The sequence below is a fragment of the Electrophorus electricus genome, chromosome 2 (genome assembly GCF_041902795.1).
Source record: "Electrophorus electricus isolate QZ-2024a chromosome 2, ASM4190279v1, whole genome shotgun sequence".
NCBI lineage: Eukaryota > Metazoa > Chordata > Actinopteri > Gymnotiformes > Gymnotidae > Electrophorus > Electrophorus electricus.
This window is the reverse complement of record NC_137498.1, coordinates 42169235-42184234: the sequence shown is the minus strand read 5'-3', so window position 1 is coordinate 42184234 and position 15000 is coordinate 42169235. Positions and strand designations below refer to the sequence as shown.

Genomic DNA, 15000 nt, shown 5'->3' with positions numbered 1-15000 from the left:
TTTCTTCAGAGCTCTGTTTATTCAGAGTCACATGAAACCACCCTACCCTTCTTATCTGCTTAACTCCAGGGTAATGAACCTGGATTCTGAAGTGAAGCTCAGTGACGAAACTAAAATCCTAATTTTACCAAACGCCTGAACAAACCAATAAGATATTGTTAAAATGTTTATGTCTACAGGCATGGTGTCGATTTAACTCAGAATGGAGCGTCATTCAATAAAAGTGAATTCAAAGTTTGGTGTCTTTGCCTAATTCTCACTCTGGAGTTTCAGCTCCACATTTCTGAAGTGCTGTTCTCAGACAAAATCAGCTTATATTTGGTTTTGAGGGAAACGTACAATTGGTGAACTGAGTGTGGAACAAAGAGAGAGAAGAATATTTGCTTTAATATTAATTGTATTCTACAATAAAACAGCATAGGGCTAGGACAATAAATGTGCACAGGAAAACACCACCACCACCAAAAACAGACAGAAAGAATGAGGCTCATTACAGCACATGTATGGATTCAACTCACATTTAACTCAATGATCCAGAGGAGTGAGACAAACAGGAGGTCGAAGGTGACAAAGAGGCAGAAGGTGCGTCGCACGTCTGAGATGCTACGCCTCTCTCCGGCAGGCAGGGGGAGGTAGTGAGGCGAGGTCACAGACAGTGAGGTCTGCGAGTACGACGCGTTAAGAGAAGAAATGGCTGGGAGGCTCTCCCCCAGCTCACCGTAGTCAACCCCGCTCGGCATCTCACAGCAGAGTACAGCGGCTCAGCCAAGACACAGAAAAGAGCAGAGGGATGCCTCTGGACACTGTAGGACACTGCAGGACAAAAAACAGGGCAGCCTTGAGAAGCCACACAAAGCAGACGAACGTTTGAATTTGTTAGGGTCACTTTGTTCAGCTCTACTGTCATCCTGTCTAACTGTTTAACACACTGCCCTTTTATCCTCTCACAGAGTTAAAGCTGCTGAAAGTGTCAATTTTAGAACACTTCAGCTAAATTGCATGTACATCCCGATGGCAATTACAACAATTGATCTGGGGGGGAGGGGGGGGGGGGGAGTGACTATCTTGTGTTCTAATCAGCAACTATGGTCTCATGGTCCAGCTACATTGACCAATCAATAAATGCCTCCCTGCCTGTCAATTACTTTGCATTTGCAGGCAGCATGTAGAAGGGTAGGCCAAGAACCTAGCATGTATGTAACTGAAGGGAGGAGCTTTTAAGAAAGATCTGGATGGAGAGCATGGGATTGGAGAGGTGGAAGTTAGTGAAAACTATAACATTGATAACAGAACTGTGAATGTCTCAGATCCGATGTATCATCATGATTTTCCAAACCCATCTACTATTATTTCAGCATAGATAACTGGTACAGATGTGGCTAAATTCTGGCTTTCAAATACACACCCCCACACACACACACCCCCACACACACACAGACACACACTTTAACCATCTGTTTACTCATTTATGCCTCTAGAAGTTAATTTCAGTACATGGTGAGTTGATACCTAGCAGCCTTCTGACATGTAGACCTGCAAGTCCTGAAGGCTGACCCCCCCTGTCTCAGACATATGAAGAGGTATCTACCAGGGTTTGCACAAATTTCACTGTTTCCTCTATTTAAAGTCATCATTCTGGCTCAACATAATTAGCAAATCCAGGCAGCTGGAGCAAATCCTTTTTACTTTTTCCATTCTGAACTTGAACCGTCCACATCTAAATAGGAGTGCATGAAAGTGGGTTCACAAGTAAACTCCAAGGCCAGTTTGGGAGTTTGAAATGTCCCAGTCCTCAGAGCAGGAGTGGACACGCTTCTCTGGCCAGCCAGGCTTGGAGCACCCATGCTCACCATGAGCTGTTTGTTGTAGCAGATATGGCCCTTAGCCAAGAACCAACCCCACCAACCCAACCCCACAGATCACATGACCAACATCTTGCTCCTGCAGTACCCAGCTGAAGCGTGGTCTTTGTTCCACGAGGTACCAAAGGCTGACGTAACTCAGCACAAACAAACAAACACACACTGAACAAGAACATGCCAGCTTTAGTCTCATTTCTAACTCTTGGCCTATGTATTGATACATGAGGAGCATGGGGTTTATTCATGTCAAAATACAGCACAGCAAAACATCGTCTCATACTTATGTCATACAGTGAAAGCAAGCATTGTGCTATACTAATGTGATTGCTCTCTAGCTCAAAACCATGAGCACAGCTTCTGAACTCAGTGATATGTGAAACATCAAGAGTATGATGTCTAATTCTCAGATATAGCACTACTCCGTTATAAAACAGACACATTTTATTTATCCCAGAGGGTAAATATGGGTCTCCAGCAATGCACACACACACACGTACACACACACACACACACACTGCACAAAGTGTCTGTGATAACAACAGACAGAATATATTAAATGTTCTGTGTATAAACAACCACCACCATCACAAACCAAGGAGATAAACAGTATATGAGCAAAAAAAAAAAAAAAGATGTGGCTTATTGTCTTCTTTTATTACACAAAATAACTGCCATTGTGTTTTCATTCCTTGAAAAAGACATGGTCCATGTAAGCGCCAATAAGCCTCAGAACCTGACATTTAAAAATACAAACTGAACCTTGTAGGCATTGTCTTACATTATTTGTAATGTCTTACACAAGCCCTCATCTGAGCAGATTCATTCCCTTCCTAATAAAACAGTTACAGACAGCCAGAGGCATGGCTCAGGGCTTCTTCCTCTTTAAAAAATTAAATTTAGCAAACAAATCTGTTATGTTATTACCGTGCAAACCTCAGCATACATACAGAAACACAGGAAATTTTACTACCATCAGTTTAGAGAAAAGAAACACAGTGGCAGGTGTGCTAAAACAACAGACAAAAAAGTCAGCCAACAAATTCCCCCTAAAGCTAACGTCACCAAAATTGAGGAACGGCAGCAAAAACAAAGAATTGCTGACAAAAACTTGCCAATCACAGGAGACACTGAAAACACACCAGTGAAACAAATATCAGAAACATTAGTGCCAGGTTCCAAATGCTGATGGGCTGAGCCATGGGCCTATGAAGCAGAGGTGAAAACAAACTGATGAGGGGAAGATAAACTGGAAGCATGAAACTTAACGTCAGGAGACGGAAATCAGCCCGGTCTGGCCGAATGCTTCATCTGTGAAGGCCTATGGATGCATGGATGCTGCCTGTGGGTGTAGCTCATCTCACCTCTGCTGCCGTTACTGATGAAGGTCAAACGTGGAACAACGAGAATAAAGCCTTCAGATCTTACTGTGCCAAATCACCACAACCTCCACATCACAGCCAATCAAACACGCGCTTCACAGAACACATCCGCATCACAAATGCACACCTCTCGGACCACACCTACACACAGCCAATCAGACACATGCTGGACCAAAGAAGACACACCAGTTACAGCCTGCATAAGTCTAACCAGAACTGAAAAAGACTGATGAAAAGGACTGACAAGACACTATGGCAAGTCAGTCATTGTGGTTCGCTGCTCTGCAGATTGTGTGCAAGGCATTTTCAGTCAAACACCAACTCTGATGGTGCTTTCAAACTATATTAATTTATTTGACCAATACCTCTGAACAAATCTAAAATGTGCAGGCATGTTTACTGCATTTCCATCACTTTCATCTTTAAAAACTAGCTGAAATAAGCAGTGCCTGCTCACACTCTTCATATCTGTGGAGGACCCTGCATTTCTTTATTTACAGGAACAGCAGCTTTCTTGCCTCCACACATTATGTCTGCATTTCCAGGCAGATGTGAACATCAGTGCACCAAAGCTCATCTATGTCAGCCAGCTGCAGGGACCCTAAAACCACTTTCTACTAATTAGACTCAAACTCTATTTTTGCCTTTTGATTCCACTGTATCGACTACAATGTCAAAACACAGCAGATCTCTGCTATTATGGAAGAGAAATGCAAAGAGTTTTCTACCAGTATTTGGAATTTACCAACTTCCTTCATGTGGATCAGCTGACAGAAAAACAAAAAAGTCCTGATGTCAACTGCATGCAGAAGGAGAACATGCCACCAATAAATCACTAAACATCAACTCAAAGAAATTAAATTATTCCTTTTACCAAATTATATACTGCTAACTGTGGCTATATACATATACATACATACATACATACATACATACATACACACACACACACACACACACACACACACACACACACACACACACACACACACACACATGATCTATATCAGAAGATTTAGCCTCTTGGGTGTAGTTTATACAGTTGGCTAAATCAGTCTGTGCACATGGCAGAATCATAAATAACCCAGGAGTTGTGTACAGCACACAAAGAACATATTTACTTCAGTGCAATCAGAGGTACAGGACATGTCTGGATGGACTTAGTGATATTCAGAGTATGGATGAGGTACAGTTAGGTTGTATGTAAGCTATGGCTGGGGATAGATGCATGTGTATTCAGTAAGGTATGGCCAGGGTTGAGGATATGTATACAAGTAAGCAATTTGTAGGTTGTTAGAGAAACAGAGATGGACATGGAGTACCCTGTTGGAAGAAGGGTTTTAAAGTCATGAGCAGGTCTGATCCTGATTATTTGATCCATTTTGGTATTCACAGTGTTCATGTAAAGCAGTGCAGTACAGGTGCCTACACTGTTCTTCTAATAACAGATACATTAATAAAAAGTGATTTTGCCAAATGCAAACCAGGTGGAGGGGACTTATGTCTAGTTTCAGATACATACTGAATCCAGTAAAGACAGGCTGCTCACGTCACTCGTTCATGAACTGTTCCGGAATTTTTGGAATGTCAGACTTCCTCGGCGCTATGGGAAAGTGCTCTGTGGGACAGGGGAAAGCCACAGACATTTCCGCACGTCAGTGCAGTCTTCAGCTCTTTGATGGCCTGACTGATAAGGCAATGCACCCACACCGACTGTTGGGTTGCAGCTGTATCGGAGCCCACACTTTCTCACTCAGTCATCGAGAGTTCATGCCAAGAACAGAGGAAATGAAAGGGTCCAATTCAAGCGCTAATGCGTGATTCCTCTGCGTAAACTACTGTAAAAGAAGCAGGAAAGGCTCTATTGGAGGACGACTAAAATCATGTTGAACTTAGAGACAGCCCAGATAAAGGACGAACAAAACAAGGTAAACCGAGGTTCCGCCTGCTACAGCTATAGAACCTGTGTTTGATTTTACAGACTTGAGTAGGCTATGGGATTGTAAATGCAGGCTTCCTATTTGTACGAGGTACATCCGTTGAGCCCAACAATGCTCTAAGTGTAACATAAAACAAGCTCAAATGACAACCACGCAGTGAAGATTTTCATCTCACTTCGACACCGCATAGCGAGCGATTCACCAGCGATGCAGATTTCGAGGTTAATCAATTTACATTGAACTTGCTCTGAATGGAGACAAAAAGCAACAACAGTTGCCTTATCCAAAGGAAAATGGTCTCGCCAATGGTCTACCACACCTACACTTCGTTATAAAACAATAAAACGAAGTACAGGAACAGGCGTATTCCCTGCGGTCGGGTCCTGGGCAAGCAGAGTCTCTGCTCAGCACTAGGATGCGCTGGAATATTGCAGTGGGAGAAACATCACGAACGCTTCAACTTTCCGCAAACACACTTGTAGCTAAAGATCGGCGATTTAACACATCTGACAAAATCTACATTCTTACGCAGAACTTAAATAGCTATTGCGCATGAATATGTGCTATATATATATATATATATATATATATATATATATATATATATATATATATATATATTTTGTGTGTGTGTGTGTGTGTGCTCCTTTGGCAGACTTCCAAATGCATTGTTAAACGTAAAATAGCTCTCCTAGTTATATAAACAGCTAGATTGACACTGCTCGTCAGTAGGTTAGTTGACATTCCCCACGATGTCATTCCTTATTATATCTAAGACTCGATAAAATGTGTTTCAAAGAAGACAGTAAAATGAAAAATAACAAATCACTCACCTAAATCAGCAAATCATGCCATCGTTTTCTCTCCGCTGGTTCCGTGATCTGCTTCCGCTAGACTAGTGTCTTACAAGTTTCCTTGTAGATGGTACAAGCAACCAAGACCCATGGTTAATTTAAACACACAGAACCTAGCGGATATTATCGCAGCATGTGTGATCTCTTACACTAGTCTAAATAAATAACTCTCCTCCTATAAGAAGTAACTCTTTCTGAACGTCTCACACAGCATTGGGGAAGTCCGGCTAGTAATCTCGCGAGAGTTTGTACAGCCTCCGAGAACTTCCCCTTTCAAGCAGATCTTGTGGAAGCTGGACCCACGTAAATATCTGTAACCAGTGTCATTCCACCTGTGGCTAATAACGGGTAACTTCAGGAAATAAAAGACAGTTTAACTTGAATAGATTAAAGTGTACATACATTTTTTTGTCATTTTCATTTCATTGACCAATAATGTGAAGATACTATAGCATTAAACATTTTCACATTTTTGCATACTTGGCCTTAAATCGGAAACTTAAAAATATCGGATTAAACGGAAAGTTAAGTAAAGGTTTCTGACTATCACTAAAATGGCCGTGACAGGAAGCTTGTTAATGTAAACTCTTCAGCATGTTAGTGATATCTGTGATGGACTGACGCCTGTTCGCGTTCGGTTCCCACCTCGTACCCTGTGCTGTCTGGGTAAACTCCGGACTTGAATTGGACTAAGCGGTTTAGAAGACGAATGAATGTTACTGATATAATTTATATTTGGTTCAAACATATCATATGTATTTAGAGTGTTAACAAAGAGCGTGGGTCTCTTTCCTATGAATAGAAATTTGAGTGTGATTAAAAACAGGCTCATGGGCCACTGATAACAGGGCCTGAAGGTCTAAAAAGTCAGTCCTGTTGCATTTACTTAACCTTTGGCCCATAAGGTCGTAGTAAGTGTTCTAGTAATGGTCTCTTTTGCTGTGATCTAATTAAAGGTGATTACAGGTGAACATTGCAAAGCAATAACATTGCTAAGAATAGCTTATGGACAAAAAACACAGGCTAATCATGACAAGCAGTGTGTGTGTGTGTGTGTGTGTGTGTGTGTGTGTGTGTGTGTGTGTGTGTGTGTGTGTGTGTGTGTGTGTGTGTGTGTGTGTGTGTTTTACCTTTTGAATTTTCCAAGTCTGTTTAGAGATGTCAGTGGTTTATGAATAAAGCAGCTGGGAGATTAGACTGAGTATTTACATCTGAGGGTCTGGTAATAGCAGAGATTTAATGATGCTCTTTTAGCTACACACACTCCCTGCTTGCTTGTTCAGGAACTCTAATTTTCTCTGTGGTAGCACCAAAAGCTTATTCTACTGTGGAAAATATTTACAGATTTACAGACAGAGATTTGTAAAACAAAAATATTTTACCATGTTATCAGCAAAAATGATGTGCTTTACCAGTGGTGGAAGTTAAAGACACACAAGCTCACTGATGTCACAAAGCTTAAATGTTGCAATCGAGAAGTACTGAGCAAAGAATTTAAAAATCATAAGATGATCATAAAAATAGTACAATAGCAACCAGTGTGTAGGTGGAAGTATCTGAGACAAAGAAGTCTCAAGGTAATCATAATGCTTAGACCAGAACAAACCTCTTCACCTACATCCTGTGAAGCAGACTAAACATTTCAAATTAAACTAAACATCAAATTGAAATCAAGAAGATAAGGAGAATAACCATATAGAGACAGATATATTTCTAAAACAAGCTAGCAAAAATCCATAAAACACAGAAAACTAATGAAGGCATTTAAAAAAATTTTTTTATTTAAGTTCTTTTAAAAAGGTTTTAATTAATGTCTTATAAACAATTTATTTCTGATTAAAAGTCTTGGTGTGATACTACCATTTCTATCAACTGTGTTACAGCTTCACACTCATTGTAGAGTCACTTGCTGTTCCCATGCAGATGAGAGGCTGAACCTCTGTCCATGATTTCAGGAACTACTGGGTCCTGTTTTCTAAAAGCAACATAGTCTAAAGAACATCTTAAATGAGAGCGTGAAGGTTCAGTGTAATACTCGCCCTCCAATTTATCGATGATCTTTGTGTTATGATGCCTGGAAAACCAGGCCAAGATTGGTAAATATATAAACCAAAGAAGAAAGGGGTAATACATTTACAGGATGTATCCAGATAAAATATTCATTCATACAATAATTCAACATTATCCCTTAATTACTTTTCTCAAATTTTCTCTCTTCCATTTTGTGGGTGTTTTAAACATACATAAGAAACAGAACTCCTCAATCTCCAGTACTCTTCCCACCCACCAACACAAGAAGTGCAGCCAGCCAGAGAAGAACTTAGACCAGAACAACATTAAAACAAAATGTTTCTCCCTTATCTTTCAGGAGTCAATAAAAAAACAACCAAGTTTATTCTTATTTTGGTTACATCCGAGATTATATGGATATCCTGAGTAAGGAAATGCGAGAAACCAAAAGAAAATATCTGCAGCTTGGATGGCTTGGGAACACCGGGAACATGCTCATTCTTTGTGTATTCAGGCCTGTTTAACTACATCTGTACTTCAGGCACAAAATGGAAATACAGGGACACATTTTAGGGTATTTAGCAGGATATCTCCTACTGGACAATATTCGCTCATCTGTATAATAGAAGCTCTTTAAAAGAAATGTGCACGCGTGCACACTTACACACACACACACACACACACACACACACACACACACACACACATGCAACATAGAACAATATACATGGCATGAGGTGATGTACTAACATACTTTTCTAAATCTTTTAGTGGGTTGTCAGTAGGTCTTAGCATTCAGATGTGTGTATGGTTCAGATGTGTGTATGTGCTTGTCTGAGTATGAGTGTGCGTGTGTAGGGGAGCGAGGGTGGGTTATGGGGCTACAGTACACTGATGATTAACTTTATGGTTTTGTTTGTATTCATGCTCAAGTAAAAACACCTACAGTCTAAGATAAGATTAAGTGTTGTTGAGTGTTAAATGTTGACAGATTTTGTCCCAAAATAGAATTATTAGTAAAATTGATTTCCAAATAAGCCTTAGAGGATGGTTTTGATGTTAAAAGTCACCAACATACATAATTTAATGTTGTGAACATACACTGACATAAACACAGGTTGATTTTTCCAAAAATCTGAATTAGTTTTAAATTCTACATAAGAAATTTCTGTATTTGTAACACTAGTAAACTATTTTGTTATTTAATATCAAAGATAAACATTTATGTTATTTTTATATTTACATAATTATGCGTAATGGGATAATTGCTATATATGCCAGATCTAAATATTGTCTAAGATTTTTGTAAGTATTACCTACTGCCATCTGCTGGTCATATCATGAATTACATGATCAGAAGATTTCGATTCAAAGGGCATGCTGAACGTCTTTATATGAATTATTTCAAAATAAAATCCTCATAAAATATACATATTCTACTATGTTCAAATCTTCATAGTCAGTAACATAAAAACAATAAAAATGTGAAAGAATCAAATTAATCTTAAATAATCTTGAATTCTGGACAGCTCTTTTTCAACAATCCCAAATAAATGAAAGCGTGTATCCTTACTCTATGAGGTAATTCGATCTCTTAACAGTAAAACAACACGTGTGAATTTGAAGAGAGAAGTTTCAGAAATCAGTGTTAATTAGTAGTCTGCTGTGGTGGTCCATAGCATGGACAATGCCCCGAATTCGGTAGCAGGCTGCGATTAGACGTTGGTTACATTTCATTGTGGCATGAACACCGCACTGTGCCAGCCTGAAATGTAATTATGTGTGTTGTGTTTTGTTTTGGCACGTGCACGGCAGCGCGCATTGGAAAGCAGCACAGTTCTGAGTTGTATATAAAGGTGATTTTAGTTTGGACACAAATTCAGCATTTTGTTCATTAAACACAAATTCACACGTATTGTTTTACTGTTAAGAGATCGAATTACGTTAAATCAACGTTAAATCACTGCGTTCACTGTAATGACTGCATTTCAATGGGGAATATATGTTTGAAATGGAAATCAATACAGTTATGACTTGATTACATTTCTGTGTATTTCAACATTTGGTTTTTAAAATAAAAATCTTGGGGTTTTTTGCGGGGAGAGGTCAAACGTCTGAGACTTATTCTGCATGTTGTCAACTGAAAAGTAATGTCATGTGTGTATCGCATTTCACATGTTTCTACTATTATTCTAAACACATCTCATCCTCTCTTTTGAAATACTCAGTTTCAGAATCTAATTCAGTGCACATGGCTGTTCATCTAAAACACACTGGAAAAGTCCTCCTGGGAAGAAAGATCCACATTTAGTGTTGCAGTATTTTGCTATCCAGGCCAACAGATTATCTTCATTTATTGTACTGATTTTGAAATATCTGTACTTAACTGATTCAGTCCACAAACTGATCTGTGATCTGACTTCTTGAACAGAAGAAGTTGTCTCAAAATACTACATTTCAGCAGTTGTCTGCTTACAGTATGAGTATGTGATTTGCAGATGGAATATCTTATTTAAAAAGCTACACTATATACATTGAAAATTTGCTTAGTCATTATTACTTATAATTAACTGTAAAAGCCTTAGTAAGAATTTTGGAAACTAGGAATTTTGCCAAAATCTGCACCCATTGACACATACACACACACATGCGCAAACACACATACATGCGCACAGGCACACACACACGCACGCACACATGCACACACACACAATTGTTCAGCAATTTAAATACTGCTTATTATTCGTAAAACCTGAACTTGGTTTAACTCAGCCCCCTCTCCTTCATCTCTGTGTGCTACTCTGTATCTGGTTGTCTGCTCTCATCCTCTGCTGCTTCCCCATCTTCATCTTCCTCATCCTCTTCCTCAGTTTGTTCTTTGACCACTGGATTGCTTGAATCTGACTGGTTGTCTCTCTTGCTCATCTCCTCCTGTGGAGCTGATTAGGGATCAGATGTTAAAAACAGACTGGAAAGAGATTGGTTAAGGCCTCTGGGTAGGAGGAGTTGTCACCCCTCAACTCCTCCCCCCACATTAGAGCTGATTTTCTAATGCAGGGTAAGAGAGGACAAGCTGGCTGAACAAGATCGCTGTTATTATATCAAAAATATTATGTCTTGTAGTCTCATATCATTTAAAGAAAATCAAAACATTTTAGGTGATAAATATTGCAGGAATTCTTTTGGGTACATTGTAGACAATAAAGATACGAATACTTATTCTCGTCAATAGAACCACCAATAGTTTTTCTTAATATTTAGAGTTATTTGTAGCTCACAAATGACTTATGTAACCTAAAATTGGTTAATGAAGAAGAAACAGAAAGTTCAAGAGCTTCAGTCATTATCATAATTCAGTTTTTGCCCATGTTGTTGCTACCAGCTGAGTATGTGCTGCAGCTCAGCAGAACACACACAGGACAGCATGGTCAACATGATTGTTATGACACATTACACGTCATATGTTGGTAATGTTAGTAAACTTCATCACATCTTTGCAGTACTGATTCAGAATAACAAATGATTACAATCTATTGCTTCATAGTATTCCAATGAAATGCAGTGATACAATACCTACTCGGAAAAATTTGTATTATTATTATTTTTTTAGTTAAGTCTTTAAAAAGTAAATAGGTGTATATATGCAGAAATATCATCATTAACAAGAGTGGCAAAGACGTTTTTAAAAATAGCTGTGTGTATCTGGCATTCGTTTATTCCAATTGCAGAGTGAAAAAGAGGGAACATTTCTTCACTTACGGCTGGATATATTCACAGTTAATTATAGTTTTCTTTCTGCACTTTTAAGTGGTGTGCAGAGGGAGAACCATTAGTCTGTGTCCAATTTATGATGCAGAAAAGCAGCTCGGCATCACCCTTCATGTGTTTCCATCAGTGTGGAGATGAGGAAAGAGCAGAACAAGAGAGGTTCTCCTCTCCTCCTAGCTGAGCACTAACAAAACAAATTAAAATGATTCACCTTTAATGACGTTGCACTTGCCACTGGTATCACTGTTTTACAAAGCCATTTGCAGATAACGTGTCATTCTCTGTAATGCTGTACTGTGTCGGAACGCGATTACCATATTGAAAATATGCTCTTCATGCAGAGGAATTCAAATATTGAATATGCAATAAAAGAAGGTTGTAGTCTTTTACTTCAGCACTGGATGCCTTGAAATTGGTTTCTGTGCTCTGACAAACATGAGTCATTCTGGTGTTACTTTAAAAAGTGCCTTTCCCGGGAAACACGAACGTACAGCAGACAGTCTGACATAAGCAGTCAGAGACTGACTCTAGACTGTGTGTGCATGAATAGGGCTATGTTTTGACAGAAACATTACACAATAACATCCCACAACTTTAAAGATGGAACAAGTGACAAGTTAAAAATGGCTGCTTTCAGACCTTTAGAAGTATACATATTATGAGTTCAAAAAGCATCTTCTACCTAATGAATCTCTGTGAACAGAGTGCAACAGTCACATGCTGAGGAGGAGTCTAAGGCTTAGTTTCCTGTTAAAGTTATCAAAGCGGAAGAAGGGGAAATCTAACCTCCACAGAAATCAGGGAAGTACAATCATTGAACCCAAAGAATCCCAAGTCTTTGAACTCCAAAAATGTTGAGATATTTGGACTTTATATGTTACTTTTTAAACATGACACTGAAATCTTGTGTTCTCTCCTGATTTACAGACCAACACTGTACATTGACTGCTCACTTTTTCTGGCTGCATTGCTTTTATGATATATGCTTTCTGTATGCGTGTGGAGAGCTTTGCTGGAGAGCTCAGAAAGTGTGGACACCTTCACTAATCTTTCATGTGTGTCATGGAAAAAGATGTGCTCTTTGTTTTCCTCATGAGAAAAGGGTTACTGATAAGATGGCCTGGGGGTGGAAGGAGTCCTATAAAACTCCTGAAACACTGCTAAATTCAGGTGAGAGTAAATTTCAGTAAGACTGTGAAACATTTTGAGGGATCATTCTTTCTCACCAATAAAGATATTTCTCCAAATATTACCCCAGATCTATACAATAGTTTGATTAGGGACATGTGTGGCTGCCTGCACATAGTTTTCACTGATTATAGTGATGGTAATGATGATGACCCCAGACATTCAGTAGTGCAGAATAACTATTGATTATATCTTCTCTCAAGCATTCAGCATGTGTTGGTGTCTAATGATTATGACGAAATGCTATAATTTGGGTATGATAATGGCATTGCCTGGATGTGGTAATAACATTGCTTTAATCATGTGCACATGTATGATAAAGACATTGCACTGTGTAAGCCTGTGTGTGTGGTAATGACATTGTTCTGTGTGGCCTGTGTGTGCATGGTAATGACATTGGCCTGTGTGTGTGTGGTAATGACATTGTTCTGTGTGGTCTGTGTGTGCGTGGTAATGACATTTGCCTGTGTGGCTTGTGTGTGCATGGTAATGACATTGGCCTGTGTGTGTGTGGTAATGACATTGTTCTGTGTGGCCTGTGTGTGCATGGTAATGACATTTGCCTGTGTGGCTTGTGTGTGCATGGTAATGATGTTGGCCTGTGTGTGTGTGTGTGTGGTAATGACACTGGTCTGTGTGGCTTGTGTGTGCATGGTAATGACATTGTTCTGTGTAGGCCTGTGTGTGCATGGTAATGACATTGGCCTGTGTGTGTGTGGTAATGACATTATTCTGTGTGGCCTGTGTGTGCGTGGTAATGACATTGGCCTGTGTGGTCTGTGTGTGCATGGTAATGACATTAGCCTGTATGTGTGGTGATGTTTACCAGTAGGGCAGTTTAATAACTGCTCCTCCTCCAGTGTCTCTAATGACTCCTCCCCTTCCTCTTCCATGTGAGCATACACACCCAACTTCTGCATCTGAGCCTCAGCCATCTGCTGAACAGCTACGCACACACAGACACACACAAACACACACCCAGAGAGGGACAGACAGAGACAAACAGGGGATTCAGGGATACCCAAAACACAAGGGAAAATGCCAGTGTAAATGGTAGAGGGACACACACATGAATTTTACACACGTCCACTAGGATATTCTACTATAACCACAGACAGGTAAGCAGTGAGACAGACAGGAAGCCAGGCAGACTGGGAAGAGGACGAACATTCAGGACAATAGGACCCAGGGGTGTGAGCTGGTCTGATTCCCACCCAGGCCTGCACAGAACAGCCACCACTTCTGAGACTGGATCTATCCCTTCCAGTTTTTTTTCCCCATAAACATACTGATAATTGAAACTGTTACACTAAGAGTGAGGCCTATTCATTTTAGCTTATCTTTGCTTTCCTAAGCCTAAACATGTTCCAGATAATCAGGCACTTAAAGTCACACTAACTTACTTTCCCAAAAGCACATCTCAAAGGCTATACAAGTGCCACTGACCTGATTCACATTTGGAGTGTGTGCAGAGTGTGTGTGTGCAAATATTAAGAATCTAATTGAGAGAAGAGAAGGTTGATGTTTTCTTTTAAAAATGTGCTTTGGATGAACTGTCCCTTTATGTATGTTTGTTATGCACATTTGGTTTCAGTGTGTATTTCCTCTATGGGAAAAATTCTGGTTCTTTCTTAGCAAAAATGGACTAAAACTCTTTATCAAATGACATGTACCAGCAGCATGTGAGCTCACCTTAAAGTAGCCCTAAAATAAGATGATTAGAATTACAATGGGATAAGATGACTTTCTTAAATTAAACCAGATGACTTCCTAACCAAGCCTACATGCATAGTGATTAAAAAATGGGGGTATTCTATGTCTATTCTAAGTCTAATGTTAGTTAATGGTCAAAGAAAACCATTACTTTGCTCAGCCCTGTCGTATTTCAGTCACAAGTAAATTTCATTTTGATCTTTTAATCCTTGGTCAACATGCACTTAACACACATTGGAATGTTTTCTTGGAAAAGCATCCCAAGAGTTTGTCTCAGGCAGCTGAC

At 39.5% G+C, this 15000-nt stretch overlaps 2 protein-coding genes across 5 annotated transcripts in view; both read right to left on the bottom strand.

Moving 5' to 3' along the window:
• The window catches only part of stard3 (StAR related lipid transfer domain containing 3), a 16484-nt gene extending 10210 nt beyond the window's left edge, over nucleotides 1–6274 (bottom strand). Inside the window, exons 1-3 of one of the 3 annotated variants that reach the window (XM_081704534.1) lie at nucleotides 6015–6273; nucleotides 4764–4859; nucleotides 519–813 (exon numbers count right to left, since the gene is read on the bottom strand). In XM_081704534.1, the coding sequence (XP_081560660.1) occupies nucleotides 519–740 (222 nt within the window). In that variant the 5' untranslated portion in view covers nucleotides 741–813; nucleotides 4764–4859; nucleotides 6015–6273. Of the gene's footprint in view, nucleotides 1–518; nucleotides 814–4763; nucleotides 4860–6014 lie in introns of all 3 variants that reach the window. The other 2 variants (XM_081704538.1, XM_081704527.1) reach the window with 2 other exon arrangements.
• Nucleotides 6275–7794: 1520 nt separating this feature from the next.
• The window catches only part of ppp1r1b (protein phosphatase 1, regulatory (inhibitor) subunit 1B), a 19230-nt gene continuing 12024 nt past the window's right edge, over nucleotides 7795–15000 (bottom strand). Inside the window, exons 4-5 of one of the 2 annotated variants that reach the window (XM_081704546.1) lie at nucleotides 13828–13947; nucleotides 7795–10984 (exon numbers count right to left, since the gene is read on the bottom strand). In XM_081704546.1, the coding sequence (XP_081560672.1) occupies nucleotides 10842–10984; nucleotides 13828–13947 (263 nt within the window). In that variant the 3' untranslated portion in view covers nucleotides 7795–10841. The other variant, XM_081704547.1, reaches the window with a different exon arrangement.